The 17,982-nt window shown below is 42.9% G+C and overlaps 2 protein-coding genes across 2 annotated transcripts in view; one reads left to right on the top strand and one right to left on the bottom strand.

Annotated features, from left to right (window-relative positions):
• The first annotated feature begins 2 nt into the window (after window positions 1-2).
• On the top strand, window positions 3-11,537 carry VTI1B (vesicle transport through interaction with t-SNAREs 1B). Its single transcript, XM_059473610.1, has 6 exons — window positions 3-536; window positions 4,905-4,963; window positions 6,597-6,788; window positions 8,117-8,290; window positions 10,221-10,282; window positions 11,181-11,537. The coding sequence occupies exons 1-6, from the start codon at window positions 323-325 to the stop codon at window positions 11,275-11,277; spliced, it is 798 nt and encodes a 265-aa protein (XP_059329593.1). The 5' UTR covers window positions 3-322; the 3' UTR covers window positions 11,278-11,537.
• Window positions 11,450-17,982, bottom strand: part of ARG2 (arginase 2) — a 20,866-nt gene continuing 14,333 nt past the window's right edge. Inside the window, exons 4-8 of the mRNA XM_059473607.1 lie at window positions 17,799-17,958; window positions 14,335-14,429; window positions 14,109-14,213; window positions 12,755-12,891; window positions 11,450-11,874 (exon numbers count right to left, since the gene is read on the bottom strand). Coding sequence (XP_059329590.1) covers window positions 11,669-11,874; window positions 12,755-12,891; window positions 14,109-14,213; window positions 14,335-14,429; window positions 17,799-17,958 — 703 coding nt within the window. The 3' untranslated portion in view covers window positions 11,450-11,668. The remainder of the gene's footprint in view (window positions 11,875-12,754; window positions 12,892-14,108; window positions 14,214-14,334; window positions 14,430-17,798; window positions 17,959-17,982) is intronic.

Genomic DNA, 17,982 nt, shown 5'->3' with positions numbered 1-17,982 from the left:
CCGCGAAACCTTTGGAAACGCGCTCCTCAACTAGGGAGCCGAGAAATGTCTGCAGACACAGCGCAGCGGCGGCTGTCGGCAGTGGCGTTTGAAACACACTAAAAATATTTGAAACACATTTTTATAACTCCACGCCGAGGTTCCTGTCATTAACCCTGGCAAGGGGCATGCAACCATGCACACGTGGGCGGGCGCCCAGGCCTGAGAGCAGCGCGGCGGCGCCGGGTCACCCCGGTACCGGGGAGTCCCGGGGTCGCACCGGCGCTGCTGGCCCGGGGCGCTCCGTGGCGGCGGCGGACGAGCGCCCCCGCGCGGAGCGGGCATGGCCGCCTCGCCGGGACTACAGCTCCCAGCAGGCAGTGCGCGAGGCGGCCCCGGCGGCGGAAGCGCCGGGCGGGGCAGGGCCGGGGGCTATGGGACCATGGCGGGCCGAGGATCCGCGTCCTCGGAGCACCTGGAGCGGCTGCACGAGATCTTCCGCGGGCTGCACGGAGACCTGCGGGCCATCCCCGAGCGGCTTCGGGGCAGCGCGGCCGGTGAGGCGGGGAGCGGGAGTGGACGTCCCTCGGGGCACGGGCGGGGCCGCGGTCCCTCCGGCCGGGGCTGCCCCGCCGGCTGCGGGGCCGCGGCAGCAGTGCCGGGGTGCTTCTCATTAAACAGGCGTGTTCGAGCAGCTGGGAGGGCAGCGTCCCTCCAAGGCTTTGTGGGGGCCTTTGCAGCTGTGGGGATTGGGGACGGCGCTCTGGTAGGCGCTTGCAGGGAGAGGCGGGTGGCTCTGCCGTGTGGTGTTTTAGCTGCTGCCGTGGCCTGGTGGCTTTGCAGGTGTGTGGCTTCAGTGCCTTGGAACTCCTCTGTTCTGGCAGATTTCAGCTCCGCTGGCAAGCATCAGGTTCACAGCATCAGTCTCTGAGGAGGAGTTGTTATTTGGATTCTATTCCACGCTGTTTCTATTTGAACTGGAGAGCAGGAGCTCAGGGGTGACCTCGTCGCTCTCCACAGCCACCTGAAAGGAGGCGCAGCCGGGGGCGGGTCGGCCTCTTCTCCGGGCAGCCAGCGACAGGACAAGGGTCTGTCAGTCTGTCTGTCGGTCTTAAGCTGCACCAGGAGAAGTTAAAGTTGGACATTAGGGAGAATTTCTTCACTCAAGGGGTGATTAGACACAGGAATGAGCTGCCCAGGGAGGTGGTCAAGTTCCCCCCATGGAGGTGTTTAGGAAATACTTGATATGGCACTCAGTGCCGTGGTCTGGTTGACAAGGTGCTGTTAGGTCAGGTTGGACTTGATGACTGCAAAGGAGTTTTCCAGCCTAATTGATTCTGTGGTTCTGTAACAATTGCAGCACTTTGGGGCTTTGGGGTTCTTGTCCCCCCTTTTCTTAATTTGCTGTGTTGGATTCACATTTAAAACCTCATTGGCAGAAATAGAAGCAGCTTTTATTGTCAGAACTCCCCAGAAGCATCTGTAGATTTGTTGGAGAATGTTTGCACTTTAAATGACTGTTTTAAAAGTCTGGTTTGTGCACTATGTACTCACAAAATAGAGAAAACCTATCATTCTTGCCACACTAAGTTGTATTAGAACACAGCCTGGTTTTACAAGTATTCTTTATAACACAGCGGTGGGTAAAATGCTCTGACAGAACACTCCTCTGTAAGGATCTGTGCTTCTGATTCTGTCCTTGATGCTTGGCAGTGTTCTGAGAACCAGAAAGGGAAGCAGTGCCACAAGGGGAATTTTGCCAGTGTCATTCAGTGCTTCTGATTGAACCCTTCCCCTGAGAATTGTAATCCACAATCCACGGCTGCCATGAGCTGCTGCAGTTCAGCTCAGGTTTTGTACCCCAGTGATGGGCAGGGGCTGTCAGCCACACTCTGCTGAAGTGTTCATTCTCCCACAGTTGGTCAGTTTTCTGTAAAGTCATAAGAACGGTTTGTTCAGAAAATACCAGTCTGCACAGAGCATGAAACACTTAATGTCCTGTTTCTTACCTGGCTCTCTATGTAATAATGAGTCAAATTCAGGGTCACAGTCCTTGTCATCAGCATTTCCAGGTAGTTTGGTACAAGAAAGGGGTTGAAACCTGCAAATGACAACTTGCAAACCTGACTTAATTTCAGTAGTGGTCAACAAGGATAAAAAACTTAAAAGAAGCAATACCTTTTCTGGTAGAAATCCTTATTTTCCTGTAGAAATAAGCATGATCAGTTCTTGGTGAAGAAAAACTTTGTCAGGTCTCCTTGACACTGTGGTACACCTGAGCAATGAAGTCTAAGCCGTGGGCTTAAATGGAGTATTTAGAGGCAGCTGGTTTTGCAATACCTGGGATTTTTTTCAATAGATTGTAAATAATTGCAAGTTGAATTTGCTAAAGAATGCTAAAGAATATTAATACAACTGTTATATTCTGTAAATTTTTTTTTTTGCTGCAAAAATCCTGGCTCTATTTTTTGAAAGTGTTTCTAAGAGAGTTTAATATTTAGGAATTTGTCTGTCTGGTAGAGTCATTCCACTCTCCTAATGTTCTTTGTTTGCCTCTTGTACTTAAGAGGAGGGGAATATATATTTATTTTTTGAGTTATCTGATCTTGAAATATTCAGGAGGTGATAGAAGAGACCTTGGAATACTCTTTTAAGACAATTCACATGCTCCAAAAGCAAAACAAAATCTGTAGTCCTTGGGACGTCTTTGAGGGGAAGAGGTTTGGAAATGCTGTTTCACTCTATGTAAACAAGATGACAAAGGGGAAACAGCCTGGATATGTTGCAAATCATGTGTTTTCCTCTACATGAATTCAGTTAGCTGTGCTTTCCAACTGAATCTCTTGGTAAGTGATTGGAAATAAATCTATTAAATGTTGATGAGCATGTGGGTAATGCTGCTGTGCATTTTGGAGTTCTGTCCTTGTGCTTTGAGTTGTGGTTCAATGCACAGCGACACCAGGGGAACCTCTCAGTGTATCTTGGTGTTTCTGGATTCCAGCCACATCCAGCAGAACGTTTTCCAGCCATGTTGCTGGATTTCTTGCTGGCCTGTAGACAAAAAGGTCTCAAGCCATTGCTGCTTGGCTTACCTAAACCATTCCATGACTCTATGCCTTTTGGAAGCTGGCATTTCTTTGGCTGCAAGCTCATAAGTGCAGCATCTTATTAGTGTGCACAGGAGAAACAAAGCAGGGAAAATGCTGCTTTTCCAGATCTGTGATGGTTTTCCATGGCTTTGAAACAGCAAAGTGGGTGTAAGAGGTCACTGCTTAAATCAGATTAGTGAAATGACCTGTGTGAAACAAATTACTGGCTTCCAAAGGCTGTTTTTCCACAGTTCATGTCCACGATTTCACTTGTAACCCAGCTGCACAAACAATGGCATCAGCACAAATGTGTATGGTGGCAAATCATGGAGGAGGTTGAGGAGAGTGTATTTAAGAAACTCTTTAGTCAGCATTTCCTCCTGAACAAATTGGGATGTGAAACAGCATTTCCTGATACCAGCTGATGTGAATTAACAGTCATCATGTAGCTTAGTCTGTAGTAATTCTGTGTGCTATGTGAGACCACAGCTACTTCTTTAGAAGATGGGTTTTAGTTCTGTCTTAAGTTCTCCACAGTTGAAATTCTGGGCTTAATCTGAATTTGAACTGAGCAGGAAAGCCTACAGCTTAGGTGTGTTGTATATGTGAGAGGAGCTATATACCAATGTTCTGAACAGGCCAAGTTTTATCTTCTGTTGAGATCTGAGTGGTTTAAAAGCTACATCTTTTGCAGATGACTGTGCTTACCAAAAGGCATTATCAAGTGAGTTTTTTTACTGCAATGATGTTTTTATAATGTTGTGTGTAATTTTGTCTTTAATCAAGTTGGAGGAGTTTTACCAAGGTGGCAGTCTACATTTTCTTCTGCCTAGAATTTTAAGACTGAATAATACTCTTTGGAGAGAGGTGAATTAAGCTAGATGCATAGTTATCAGATTTCTGATAGAATTTGGTTTTGTTTGCAGTAGTCTACAACAGTCCTCTGGTGTTCATCTTCAGTGCTTTTGCAAAAGATTGCAGAACATGTGGTTTTGCTCAGTTGAGATAAGGAAAGTTTTGGATTTAGACTTTCATTGATGGTGGATGTTAGAGAGAAATGATAGTTTTTTAACACATGAAAAATAACAGGCCTTAAGGTTTTGTTTAAAAATAGAGTAACAGCAGTGAAACCCATTCTTTGGTCTCCAAAGCCCTAGGAACACAGATCCGGCTAAAGTGCTGTCTCAAACAACTGAAATGTCCAGTGTTGTTGGCTGATTCATGTCGTTCCACAAGAGGGAAGTGTTTGGGCTTTAGTCTGTGAACCTGAGGGGATACCTTGGTGGCATCTTTTATCTCAGAGAACTCTGGAATGCTTATCCTGTGTGCTTAGGTACTTTATGGCCACGGGAATGCAGAGTGCCAGATCTGGCAGGACCTTCAGGTCTCGCTTGGGCATGTAGATTGACCTGATGTTCTGTTCAAATCCAAATTGTAGTTTCAGCCTTCAGTAATCTTGCCAAGTGTTTCAAAAAAATAAGAAATGTATTTATGAGTTCTTTAAATACAATGTGTCTTCTTTGCTGATCTTTCAGCATGCAATTCTGTCAGTAGACATTGAAGGACAGTAGGTCAGAAAAATATTTGAACAGTTACTTTTTTTGTCTAGCAGAGGCAGTGTTCAGCATTTGGAAGAGTGATTTCTGCTCTCTTTCCCCACTCCTATCTGAAAAGTTGTCATAAGAACAAGCTGTTCCTATTTGAGATAAATTTTGACCTGGGGCTCTGCAGCCAGCTTCCTTGTCTGTGGCAGCTTCCTTGTTTTTCATGGATTAAGTTGGAGTTCTGTTGTCATTTCTGTATAGTTTATCTGACATACTGCTTTTACTTTCCCAGAGGAGAAGAAGAAACTGGTTCGCGAATTCGATGAGAAGCAGCGTGAAGCCAACGAGACGGTGCGTGTGGGGGTTCTGCCTTCCTGAGGGCTGGAAGACTGCTGCCTTAAAAAGGACAGCACTTGCAAATGTTACTTTTTTATGGATCCTGTTCTGGCAGGCAGGAGTTTAAGTTTTTTACTGTTTGAGAATTGATCTGATAGGTGTGTCTGTGTTTGTTAAGACAGTTGTGTATACTTACATGATACAAAAATATAGACACATATTCTTACGTGTTTTTTGAGCGGTTTTTGAATGCTCAGTTTTGATAACTGCCTTCACTTTGTTGAAGAAGGTAGAGCAGTGGAGGTGCAATTAAAATTGCTAGAGGTTTTAGGGCAGGCATGTAGAGAATCTGCTGCCTGGGGTTTTTTATTGCACTGCTGTTTTTTTTCATGTTGGTCTTAGCCTGTCTGATCTTTCTGTAGTAGTGTAAAGGCTTGCTGGACAGCAGGTGATATGGAACAGCACCAGAAAAGCCATGTGACTTGTCTTTTAAAACAAGACATTATGAATTAAGCTTTCTTTTCATATTTCACTGTGCAGTTTGTTAGGTTGTGTTTTGGTCACAGCTGAACATGATGCATTATTTCCCTAACTTACTGGGGTTTATTGACTGGTACCTCTAGGTGGTGATGTATGAGATGTGGAGCTCCCCCTGTGAGAGCTCATGGTGGCATACAGCTTTAAGCATTTTGAATTTGTTACAGCTGTCACCAGAAGTTGATGTGAAAATTCATGCATCCAGAATCTTGGTGCTTGCAGATTGTAACTCAAGTTGCCAAACCTGGATGTTCAGAGCCTGAATTTAGTGCTGTGCCTACCCATGCAATAGATTTGAATGAGCAAATGGCTGAGGTACTCAGCATTTTGTTTACCTCAATCTTCAATGGTAACCTCTTTTCCCACATCTCTTGGGCTAATGGACTGCCATGCCAGGACCATGGGAGCAAATTCCTTCCTTTAGGGGATGACCAGGTTCGTGAGCACATGAGAAACCTGAACATACTGCATCTATGGGACCTGATGAGATGCATCACAGAGTCCTGAGGGAATTGGCTGATGTAGTTGCTAAGCTACTGTCCATGGCATTTGAAAAAGTCAAAGCAGTCAGGTGGATGCTCCACCTGGATCCCAGGTGGTGCTCCACCAGGGTGATGTCCCTGGATGCCCTATTCCTGGAAGTATTCAATTTGGTCTAGTGGAAGGTGCCCTTACCCATGGCAGGACTGTTGGAACAAGGTGGTCTTTAAGGTCTCTTCCATCCCAAACCATACTATGATTCTGTCTCTTTGCACAGATGTAATAGAAAGCTGATACCCATCCTATAAATGCTTAAACTATAAGAAAGTGAGAATTACAAATTTTAAAATTTAGAGTGATATTTTAGGGAAAGAAAATCAAGCATTTAAGCTTGGGAATTTTTTTTATTGCAGTGTTGTGTATGTGAAAATACACATGGGCTCAACAGCATTGGGTAGCGTGGTGTACTCAGTACTAGATGGGGTGTGGGGTTTAGGGTTATCCCCCTCAGCCGGTCCAAGACAAATGTGAATCCTTTCATCTGGTGCTGAGTTTTGAGTATGGCTGCTGCTAAGCATGGGTTTGGTGCTTTAAAGAATAAATATCTTTTGTTTGCTTTCTTTTGTTGAAGCTGCGGGAAATGGAGGAAGAGCTGAAGTACGCTCCTGTGCCTTTCCGCAACCAAATGATGAGCAAAATCCGAGCCTACAGAAGAGACCTGTCCATGTTCCAGAGGGATATGAGAAGCACAGATTTGGGGTTGGGCCGTGGAAACCAAGGCGATACAAAATATGGGATCTTTGCCACAGAAAATGAACAGAGTGTAAGGATTAGATGTAAATTTGATCTGACTGTGCTGTGATCGTGCAAGAGCATTATCGCAGATGTATTGCTTACAGTGCTTCTACTTTAGGCTATCTCTGTGCTTTTATAAGTCCCTGTATATCTCTCTGCATGTAACGTGAATATCTCAGGGAGAAGAACACGGAGAGTTTTTCTGTTTAAAACAAAGATAGGAATGTAATCAAAATAGAACTCATTGAAAGACACGTGGTTAGTAATTTGCGCAACATTCTGTACCAAAACTCTTCGTTTAATCATTGCACAGGTTTCCCTTCCTACAGAAGGGAAAACACAGAAGTGATGCTTCTTAATGAAAAAAAGGTTAACTCACCTAGTTCTAATCTCCAAAACTAGCAAAGCATGAATCATGCATTTTATAGGTTCTTTGGTAGAATTATCTTTTAAGCGATCTTAGTGTAAATAATTTCAAGAAAATATAAGGATTTTTTTCTCTAGCACTTTTTTCACTATGGTCTTGCTGCTACAATGCAAAAAGTACACCAATTTCTTGTTTACCAGATAGGCTTAGAGATATCTGAGCTAGTGAGACTGAACCTTCACTTCACTCTGTACAGATGACAGCACTTCAACGTGCTGTCATCTGTACAGGGGTGGGCTTTTCATTTTTCTGCCTTAGATGAGGCCAGTTTTGAGGGGGGTTCTTTGTTTAGTATTTCCTTCTGCTGCAGCTTGGGAAATTTTTGCATTTGATTCCTCTTGACTGATTACTCTAAAACCTGAGAGCAGGGTGATAGATTAGACTTTCTGAAGCTTAAGAAAACACTTTACTTTGAGCTACCTTCTGACCCCAAGGTCGGCAAACATTCCTTATCCTCTAGACCAGGCTACTGGCATGAAAAGAGGATCTTCGTTACTTAGCTGTCCATCTGTTAGTGCTGTTTGTTCCTAATCCTTTTGACTGTAAACTCGTAAAGATTTCCCTGGCAACCAGCTGTGAAGGCTGACTTTAGATGTGAATGGAAGTAAAAGTTAGCATCTGGAAAAGAAAGGTACTATTTTTATGTAAATGTTCTTTGATGGAAAAGTAAATTGTTACAAAGACAACTTTTTGGAACTCTTTTAACTCTTCAGTGCTGTATCCTTTTTAGAGATTTAACCAGATTTGGTCATAATCTTACAAGGTGAACAAGGCTCGGCCAAAATTAACCAGGCTGCATCAGTTAACGTAAGGAGTGTGTGCAGCTAATACAAATGGATGGCCTATGGAGTCACATTCTAACTTTTTAATGCCACAAGCCTAATACTTCTGTCTTTGTGCTCAAAAGTTAAGCATCCATTACTTTTCAGACTAACCTGCAGTCCCAGAGGGTGCTGCTGCTCCAGGGCACAGACAGTCTGAACCGAGCCAGCGAGAGCATCGAGCGCTCGCACCGGATCGCTGCCGAGACCGACCAGATCGGCACGGATATCATCGAGGAGCTCGGCGAGCAGCGCGAGCAGCTGGAGCGCACCAAGAGCAGGGTGAGCAGGAGACTGGGCATGGCTCAGAAACAGTCTGCTCTTATTAGTGGGAACTCTGTGCCACCAGTTACTCTCAGGGACCTTCCATGGCATAGTCATCCGATTGGATAGCTCTACAGACCAAATTCAGGCTGCCACATTGCTATTTGTTCTCATAAAAGACAAGTAATTGCTGTAGAAGGGTTCAAAGCATGGTGGTAAAATGTCTGCTGCTGTGTCTGTGCAAAACGGGAGATTAGACCTATAGATCTGCTAGAAAAAATAGCATTACTGAAAAAGTTGCAGATCATAAGGAGTTGTCTTGTGACTAGACTACTAGTTAAAGTTAAGATTTTGGAAACAGTTAGCAAGTTTTTGTAACTAAATTAAATTTAGTAGAAGAGTAATTACTTAATTACTAGCTTTCCAATATTTGCAGGGAGGGAGAAAATGCCTGACAAGGTGTCTATTCCTCATCCTTGGTTCAAGAAGCTCTGCTTCTGCTGTGAAAGCTTCAAAAACTAGTTCACTTGTTTTGTTTACACACGTATGCAAAACTGACAGTTTGATTTTTGAACTAACAAACTGATGGGATTTTCTGTGTGTGCAAGGGATCCTGAGTGTAAAGCTTTTAGGTCAGTGACTTCAGGGGACACCAAGTTTGGCAAATAAGCCCACTCAGCCAAAGCAAAAAGCATACCCCTGCTTTTGGGAGTTCTTTCTACTCATTGCAGCAAAGTCTGTAGCTTTTTCGTTTAAGTAGTTCTGTAATTTCAGTCAGAATTTGATTTGTCCTGTTCCAAAATTTGAGTTAGAGAGCAGGAAAGGAAATTGATCTTAAGATTGGTAGGTATAGTTTTGTCCTTCAACTGATAAAAAGTATTACAGTCCTTCAGGCATCACAGTCTCTCAACAGATCATTCACAGAAGCATAAAATTGTTTAGATTGGAAAAGGCCTCAAAGATCATGGAGTCCAACTGTTAACCCATCACTGCTGTGTTCATCACTAAACAGGGTCTGTGACTTCTATTGTGAGCCTCTTAGGCAATGAATTGTGGAATTGTGTGAATCACACATTCCAGCTGGAAGCAGACCTTCTTCTTACTTGTGCTTTCATAGTGAAGATTGGAAATCTACTAAGCTCCCAATGGACTTGATAGTTTTCTTCCTCAGCTTTGTCCAGTCCATCTCAGAGCAAAGAAACATACAAGCAGCTTTGCAGTTGTGGGCAATGTGTTAAACTACAGAGGAATTGTGCAGGCAGGTGTCTGTGATATAAGTGACCTGGCTTACCCTTCACTTCCTTAGAATGTTTGGAAGTGGAATAGTGAAATCTTACCTGGAGAACGGTGGCCATACATCATGAATTGTCTGTGAAGCAGCAGCTTCTTTAGTTGTCCATAACCTCACTTAATTGCATGTTTCTTAATAGCTGGGTATGCTGGGCAGTTCATTGCTGGGCAATACAAAGCTGAAATTAACAGCCCAGAGCTTGTACCCACTGGGTCACCTAGACCTCTGAGTGCAACACAGTTCTTTCTTTAACAGAACTTGAGCAGCATTTCAAACACTTTGATATGCACTGGGGTGAACACATCAGTATCACTCTCTTCTGGTGTTAACAGAAATGAAACTTAATGAAAGAAGTTAATACCACTTTTCTGATATTTGTATATTAATTAAAGAGACAGAAAGTGGTCTCAAATTGCATGTCTTTGTATGTATCTAAGGGATAGTACAGAGAAAAGTCTTAATTTCTCCTTGGAAAAGAGGCAATGCTTCCAGCTGCTGTTGTGAGTAGAAAACAGTGCTGTGTCTCAATTTTGAGAGGACGTGGCCATCCTGTCCTGTAATTCATTGCAGCATTTCAACACCAGCTGTTTTCACATGCATCTTTCCAGAGTTGATGTGTGTTTGTTTAACTGACAAGTAACTTGTGTCTCTCCTCAGTTGGTGAACACCAGTGAGAACTTGAGCAAGAGTCGCAAGATTCTGCGCTCGATGTCCCGGAGGTGAGTGGTGTGCAGGCTGTTGAACAGCACTGACTGTGTGCTGTTTGGTCAGGGTGGTGTGGGGTCTTTACCCATCCGAACCATGGTGTGGACAGAAGCAAGTTACAGTGACTTGCTCATGGTGCCTTCAGATGCCCCTCATTGAGGCTGGGAAAGGCTGTGCCATAAATCACTACAGCACTGGGTGGGTTAGATGCCTGATGACACAGACTAATCTGTTTAGCCCACACCAATGCCCTAGAGCAGTTAGTCCTAGGCTGGCCCATGAAACACTCTTCAGCTGGACCATGAAATACTCTTGAGCTGGACCATGTATGATTTTGATGGCTAAAACCTTGGCTTCTTAAGTGGATTTGCAGTTTAGCTATATTGTTTAATTAGCCTTAAAAAGCCAGTTCATAGATTGCATTGCCAGCAGGTACTTATCTCCTCATAACCTTTCCTTTATGCCTATTGCCAAAGGAAGTTGTGATAACTGCGTAGTTTTCAGTAGTAAAAGTACTTTATTATTTTGAGATTTTAGTTTTCATTCAGCAATATCGTTCCAAGTCAAAGCATCACCATGAGGGTTTTTAGCACAGGACTTCAGGTATTGTTTTCCTCTTCGCTTGACTGAAGGAGCAGGCACATATAGAGCAATGATCTGCCTTCTGTGGGACAGGGGAAGAGGAACAGAACTGCTACTGCTGAAATAGGAGATTCAAACAGGATTTCCAGGAAAACCGGAGCAGTGAACTATTGAGTTTGGCCCTTTCTGCTTGTTAAGAGCTTTTTGAAAAGCACAGTGTGGTCTTGCTGAAACAGGGAAGGGAAGATGGGGATCTGGATCTAGAATATGCTTTAATAAACAAGCTAAAAAAAACCCAAAAAACCTTGAATTTTTATTTTTAAACTCTAGAATAACCACAAATAAGTTGCTGCTATCAATTATCATCATCCTGGAACTGGCCATCCTAGGAGGTGTGGTCTACTACAAGTTCTTTCGCAAGAAATGAACCTTCATGATCAAGATGAGCTTTTCCATTGATGAGGAAGAGGATGGGCTGTCTGCTCCCTTTGACTGTCTGAGGGCTGAACTGAGTCATGAGACAGCACATTCAACTGAAACTGTACTGACACTTGAAAGACAGAGAATGGGAGTAAAAAGAAACAGGCTTGAACTACTGGTAAGATTAATAAGAAGGTAATAAATATTTTATTGTCTCATTTTGTATATACTTAACTAAATCAATAAATCTTGCTATGTAATAAAGTAGCCACTGATCAACGGAAAAGCTAGTTTATTTAAAAACTGAGATGTTAACAGTATTTGCCAAGTGTTGACAATCTATCCACTCAAGTGCCTCAGCAGAGCTCTGTAGTGTCCAGTATATCCAGCATGGGTTCTTAAATCCTCACTTGCTCTTCACTGTCAGATTCATCTGGAGAGCTGGGTGTTGGGAGTTCATCAAAAGTGGTGTGTGCTCCTTCCCTTGTCTGCCCAAAGCACGTCGCTATCACATCGACTGCAAGGTGAGCAGTTGCTTTCACTGCCTCTTGAGAAGCTCCCAGCAGTGGATTGACTTCAACCATGTCTACAGCTGAAAGCATTCCTGTGAAAATGATTAGCAGCTTTGTTACTCTGACAAAGGGTACAGTCTTCTGCACGGTTTTGTTTGCAGCCTTTTATTCATTGTAGCAAGTCTGGTATTTGGGTTTGTGACCTACTCTACCCCTTAGACAAGTAAGATTGGCACTCAAGGGATGAAGTTCGTTCTCAGATGCAAATTTGTGTTTTGAATTTGGTTCTTTCTTACATTGTCACTACCTCACTCATTCGTGCTTTCAGCATTCAGGAAAAACATTTGATGTTCCACACACATTTATGAGAGGAACATTTTTTCTCCTAGTCCAAAAATGAGCGTAGTCTCACCTCATACTCTTTTGCTATCCTGTTCATGAATCTATAGACTGTTGTCTGGTTGGGATTTTTTTAACCTTCTTTTACTGCAAATAATATTGTTTAAACATATTAAATAAAAACTTGATGGTAATAAGATGAAAAGTCCTCATATATTGAATCAACTGCAGTATATTTTATGAAAGCTTGATTTGTTAGTCTTGAATCCTAGAATGGAATTTCAAACTTTAAGATTGTTTGCACCCATTTTTGTATTCCAGATGCCCATTTTCACATCTCTCCTCGTGTGTTTAGGATTAGGGAACAGTATTACACATTTTTTACATTAGCTGTTAACGTACTGTGTATTTTCCTTTGCTAAGCTGAAGCTGTTGATGGTTAAGATGCTTCCAACACCAAGGGAATTGCCAGTCACAGGAATTCTTTTTCCCTTACTGAAGGCTGAATTGACTTTACAGGCACCTTTGCTTTGATTACATTTACTATCTATTTATAGCACAAAAACATAACCAGTATGAGCTGTGGGTAGTTTGTCCTGTCCCCGCTTAGCCCCGTAGTGCTGGTGCTCCTACCTGTGTTGTGTATTTCCTCTGTGATGTACATGCCTTCTCTGTAAGTTAATCCACCTAGAACAGGAGTCCCCGTTGCTGGAGCCAGGGATGGATCAAAAGCATCAATGTCAAAACTCAGGTGAATTGGTCTCTGTCTCCTGAGATGGAATAAAACAAGAAAAGCAATCTTAGAGCCTTTAAATGTTTTCTATGTGCATTTCTTACTGTCTAGGCTAATCAGCAAAGTAGCATCAAGCTCCTTGAACCATGTCTCATATACATTAAAAAAGCATCTACTCAGCGAGGATTTGGTTGAAGTACTTTAGTTCAAACCATCTTAACTGGTATTTGTCATCTCAGTGGGATGAGGTAGAGAAGTGTGTGATACAACCCAGCCTTTTCTCCTTTTGTACAGAAAGCCAGGGTGAAGGCTGAAACACTGATGTGCATGGCAGCTAGGATGGAGGAAGCACCAAGCTCAAGGATTTCACTGACAGTTCATCAAGATGAGCATTTTTCAGGTCAATACTTAAAGGCTGTATCCAAACCCTGCCATGTAGCCTTACTGCTGAAGCAGTAAACCTAAAATGTTAGTTACTTACTATATCATCTGCAGCTGATGACAGCTTAATAAACTGGACACTGCTTGTCACTGCCATGAATTATTTAAGTGGCATACTGCGTACTTACAACTACGGAGAAGCATCTGGATTACCATTTTCTTTACTTGGCACAGTTGCAGTGAGGAAGGGTGAGCACACCTTTAGGAAACAGCAGCATGCAGCACAGGTTCTAACCTGTGGCAGAGGTTACCCCTTCTAAGTGACCCTCTCCCAGCTCCTAGCATGGTTTGCTCCCTGAGCTGGTTCCCCAAACTTGAACAAGGGTCACAAAGGTGGCAGTAGTGAACTGCAGTAAGGGAGTGGTTAAAGTGAGCTTTACCAGCTGCACTGGCACTGGCACCCACCAGTAGAACGTCCTGTGTGAGCAGTCCAAGGAGGAAGCCATCAAAAGCTTCCACTTCCCATACCAACAGCTCATTTCAAGTTACTGTCAAGTTGCTGTATGTATTTTTAAAAGTGTAACGTGTATCCCACACTCTTGAGTTGATTCAAACATGTTGTCAAACTGCAGAAAATGCAGAATTACTTAACAGAACCAAGCAGTATAAAACAGAGCCACAACTGTAGTGAGTGGTAACCTGTCTCAGCCATCTGCCAAACATGGTGAAATGGCTCCAGTGCTGAGGCTTCCCTGTACACTGGGCACTGTCACAGTTCTGTACAGCCACCCTACATCAGAGACTTGACTTCAAGAACTTTCAGGAAAGCAGATATTCAACAAGAGTAGTTTAAATTAGATAATAGTTCATTACCTGCCCATCAGTCGTTCAAAGGTTCTTTCCATAACTTTCCGAATTCCAAGGTGATCAATATCCCTCATGGAAAAATACTGGATGTCAAAGTTCTTCAAAATATAGCTGTGAAAATAATTTTTTTAAAACCAGCATTACTGGTTTAAGCTGAAATCTAGCAATGTGATGTGATTCTAAGCTTATTAATTCAGCCTTTACAAAAATAGTTTAATCTAAACCAACTTACTGCTCAGCAGGATCCAGATCCCTCAAACCAATGTACACAATATCAGATGCTGAAAGGCAGGGCTTTAGCCAGGAAAAGCCAGGAAGTTGTGGTACCTGCAGGCAAAGGTTTGGTATTAGGTCAGTTTAACGACATACTTAACAAAATGCTATTTGATGCTTCCCTGAAAACTTTGTATTGATTTATAGCACCCTTTCTCTCTCTAAATAGAGAAACTTCTGCACTTGACAGTTTGGCTGATGTCATCAGTCCTTACCTTCATTCCTATGTTCAACTGAGGTAAAATGATATGACTTTATCTGAGTTGAATGTCAGTGGATGAAGTTTTTAACTCTTCCACATTTTCCAGTTTGAAGAGGAGGAGGACTAAAAAGCCTGAATCCACAAGCAATAGGTAATTGGCATCAGTGAGTGTAAGGAGGAATGCTGAATAGATACCCAGATGTAGATCACTTACACAGGGCACTTAATGGTGATGCTCTGGAACTTACCCAGTACATTATGCTTAGGTGGAAGAATGAAAATCAAGGCTGCTCTGTCTTTTTAGGAGAAAAGTTTACAAAAACCATATTAAAGATGGATAAATTCAAAGTGGGAAGTTGAAAAAAAAAAAAAGAAAAATAAAAGAGCAGGGGGAAAGCAGAGCAGGAAGTTTGGCCTCTACAGTGGGTTACATCATGCTGGTTTTGATGCAGAATTGAAGAGAATAGGTCTAGTACAGCAACTGAAAGATTATGAGGTCTTTGTTTTTCAGCTTTGGTAATTCAGTAGTCATGGTATAGAATTATAAAACCTTTTGGTTAGTAACACTTGCTAATTTTAAGAGTGATATAAATTAAATTTCTCAAATTTCTCTTCTCCCAGCTCTGAAAATGGCTACAGCCAACACAGCTCTCAAGTAGCCAGAAGGTTTTGTTTCCCTCTTAGACTTCTCAATTACTAATTATTCTAAGTACAATATTAGATGTTTTTAAAGGTGATCACACCCATAGCTACGTTTAATTACATTGGGTTAAATTAGCACAGATTATAAAAGGGATAAATGAATTGGAGACCACTAGGAAAAATAAATTGAGGTTTCAAAAATGAATTACACAAAATTCATCCTCACCACATCATAAACTGAGCATAGTAATGACATAATGGCATAACATTGTCAAATACTCTCCAGTATATGAATGATTCAGTAGATTTAATACTGCAATTTCAATTATAGCTCTTTCTTTGTAAATAAATACAATTGAATGTGTTAACTGCCTTTGACAGGTTCTTTGCATTGTTCCCATGGGAAAGGAGCTGCTTATAGTAAAGCCAGAGGGGCAGGCATTTTCATGGGAAGGTGTTAATAGAAGTTTGTGAGTTTGGATGGTTCCAGGAGCCCTGAAGCAGTCAGGAAAGGAGGATGATAATTTTTTTAGTCCCATTATCAACTCAGGTGCTGTATTGGATGAGAGTTAGAGGGTGAGCCATATGCAGTTCTGCACACATGATGGTTTGCTCCAGAGAGTCAGAGGAGTATTAGCCAGACAAATCATTGTCAAAGGTACATCCTCTTACTGCCAAAGAGCTGTTTAAAAATTTGCAGTTGTAGAAGCCTGGTGGTACCAGCAGGACTGGTGTTAGTTTTCCTCCCTCTAAACAGGAATACAATAGGGTAAGAAAGGCCCCATGAATGAGTACACATTTAGAAAGCCCCCTGAGTGAATGCACACACCTGTGTGTGCACCTGCACAGCCAGGCCTTGTCTGAGCTGCTTCTGCAGAGGCATCCAGACTGCTGCAGTTGAGGTGGGCTTGTGACAAGATCCCATGACCAGCACCATGCCTGAGCAGCTTGCCACTAAGCACAGCCTAATCTTATTCTTTCTTCACTACTGCTGCTTGCAAGAAAGCCCTGCTCCCCCACTGACCCCAGAAAGCTTACAGGTATTCTTTTAGCGTGTCAAAAAATCCCAATAATTGTAAAAAATTACTGCTTTTCTATGCTGCTCAAGAATTGGAACCCAGCAGACCAATATCTGCTCCTTCCCCAGCTATTACAGAACTTTAGTTTTGTTCTGTTTCCACCAAGTCATAAACTGTTCACCTTAAGTGGGCTTTAAAATTCACAAAATTTTCTCTTTCTCTTCTTATCTCCATTGAGAAAGTGTGTACAGGTGCCAAAAAGTAAAAAATATCACCCTCTCTAACCTATGGGCAAAAAAGTAGAAATATAGTAACGTTTTCTATTAACCTTTTCATATGCAGGGGGTGTTCCAAAAAGCCCCATTAGTTTTGCATTACTTTGGGAATTCCAACACATTTGTAGAGAGCACATAAGAATGACTAGAAAGAGTAAAGTATGTAAAAGCACCAGATGACTCTATTGACTTGTGGATGGAAGTAATTCAAAAGAATTTGCAGGAGAAAAAGCAGAACTTTATGAGATGACTGCAGTATTGCCATGCTGAACAGGAACTGATGCAGTGGTATCTTCAGTAGCCATACAGATTTAAACATGCTTGTTCTTGCTTGGAAAGTATACTTCCAGCAACACAGCACCCAAAATTTGTCAGAGAAGTGAGAAAATTAGGAGCAAATACTAGCAATGCTGCCAAAATAATGCAGTCAGGTTTCCTGCAGATCCAGCATCCATTCTCAAGATGCAGTTGCTGATCCTGCTCTCTCTCTCCAGCCTAAGCTGCAGCAGAAGAAGATTGTTGTATCAGAGTTCTACTGCACAGGGGCTGCAGACCCCTGCCACAGCCCACAGCTAAGCCAGCAGGGTACTTCAGCCTTAGGCCAACCCACTGTTCAGCCTCTTGACAGCAGCAAAAACAAGCCATGCACATTCTATGTGCCCCAGGAAACAGCTCTTTTTTTTGAAAATCTGGCCTCTTTCCATGAAAAAGGCTCTCTCTTTAAAAGCTCACTGCAAGCAGTTCCAGCTGTTTTGATTTGTAATATTTACAGTGGAGCCAACACCAGAGCAGCCAGTTAGGAGAGATCATAGAGGAACAGCCCCTGTCAGCCCCCAAGGTTGTCAAAACATGGAAGAGCCAAACTAAGCAGAAGCAGCATGTGAGGTGTGCAGGAACCAGCTGCTCCTGCAGGTGAGCTCAGCTGGGCTTTCACAGGCTGGGCTCAGGGGAGGTTCCTGCCCAGCCTCAGCAACAACGCCCTCAATGACTCAGGAGCAGCACCAGAGTCAGCTGCTGTGTGCAGCTCACTGTGCAGCCCACGAGGGTGCAAACACAAAGAAAAGCTTTTTCTCATGGTGTCCCTAAGTGTGTCTGTATCTGGGTTTACATGTGTTTGTGGCACTTGTACTTAGGTGTGCATGTACACACACAGTAATACATACTTTTCCTTGTATTCTGATAGAAAAGATCTGCATTTGCAGCAGGTAAGAAAGGACCTCACATCAGCAAAGGTGAGCAATGCTCTGAGGTTGCCATGTAGGGTAACTACAATCAGGATACTCACTTTATCTTGAAGCTCCCGTAGGAGAAATGAGAGGGGCTGTCCATGGAGGCTCCCAGACTGAGTTGTGAGAGGTGTGTTGATATCAGCATGTGCATCCACCCAGATCACCCCGAGGTGTGGGTGCTGCCGTGCATGGCCACTGACAGAACCAAGTGCCAGGCTGGAAGTACAGTAACAAAGTCTT

The sequence above is a fragment of the Ammospiza nelsoni genome, chromosome 6 (assembly GCF_027579445.1).
Source record: "Ammospiza nelsoni isolate bAmmNel1 chromosome 6, bAmmNel1.pri, whole genome shotgun sequence".
In the NCBI taxonomy this organism is placed as follows: domain Eukaryota; kingdom Metazoa; phylum Chordata; class Aves; order Passeriformes; family Passerellidae; genus Ammospiza; species Ammospiza nelsoni.
The sequence above is the reverse complement of the archived record's forward strand: the minus strand, read 5'-3'. Positions and strand labels throughout refer to the sequence as shown.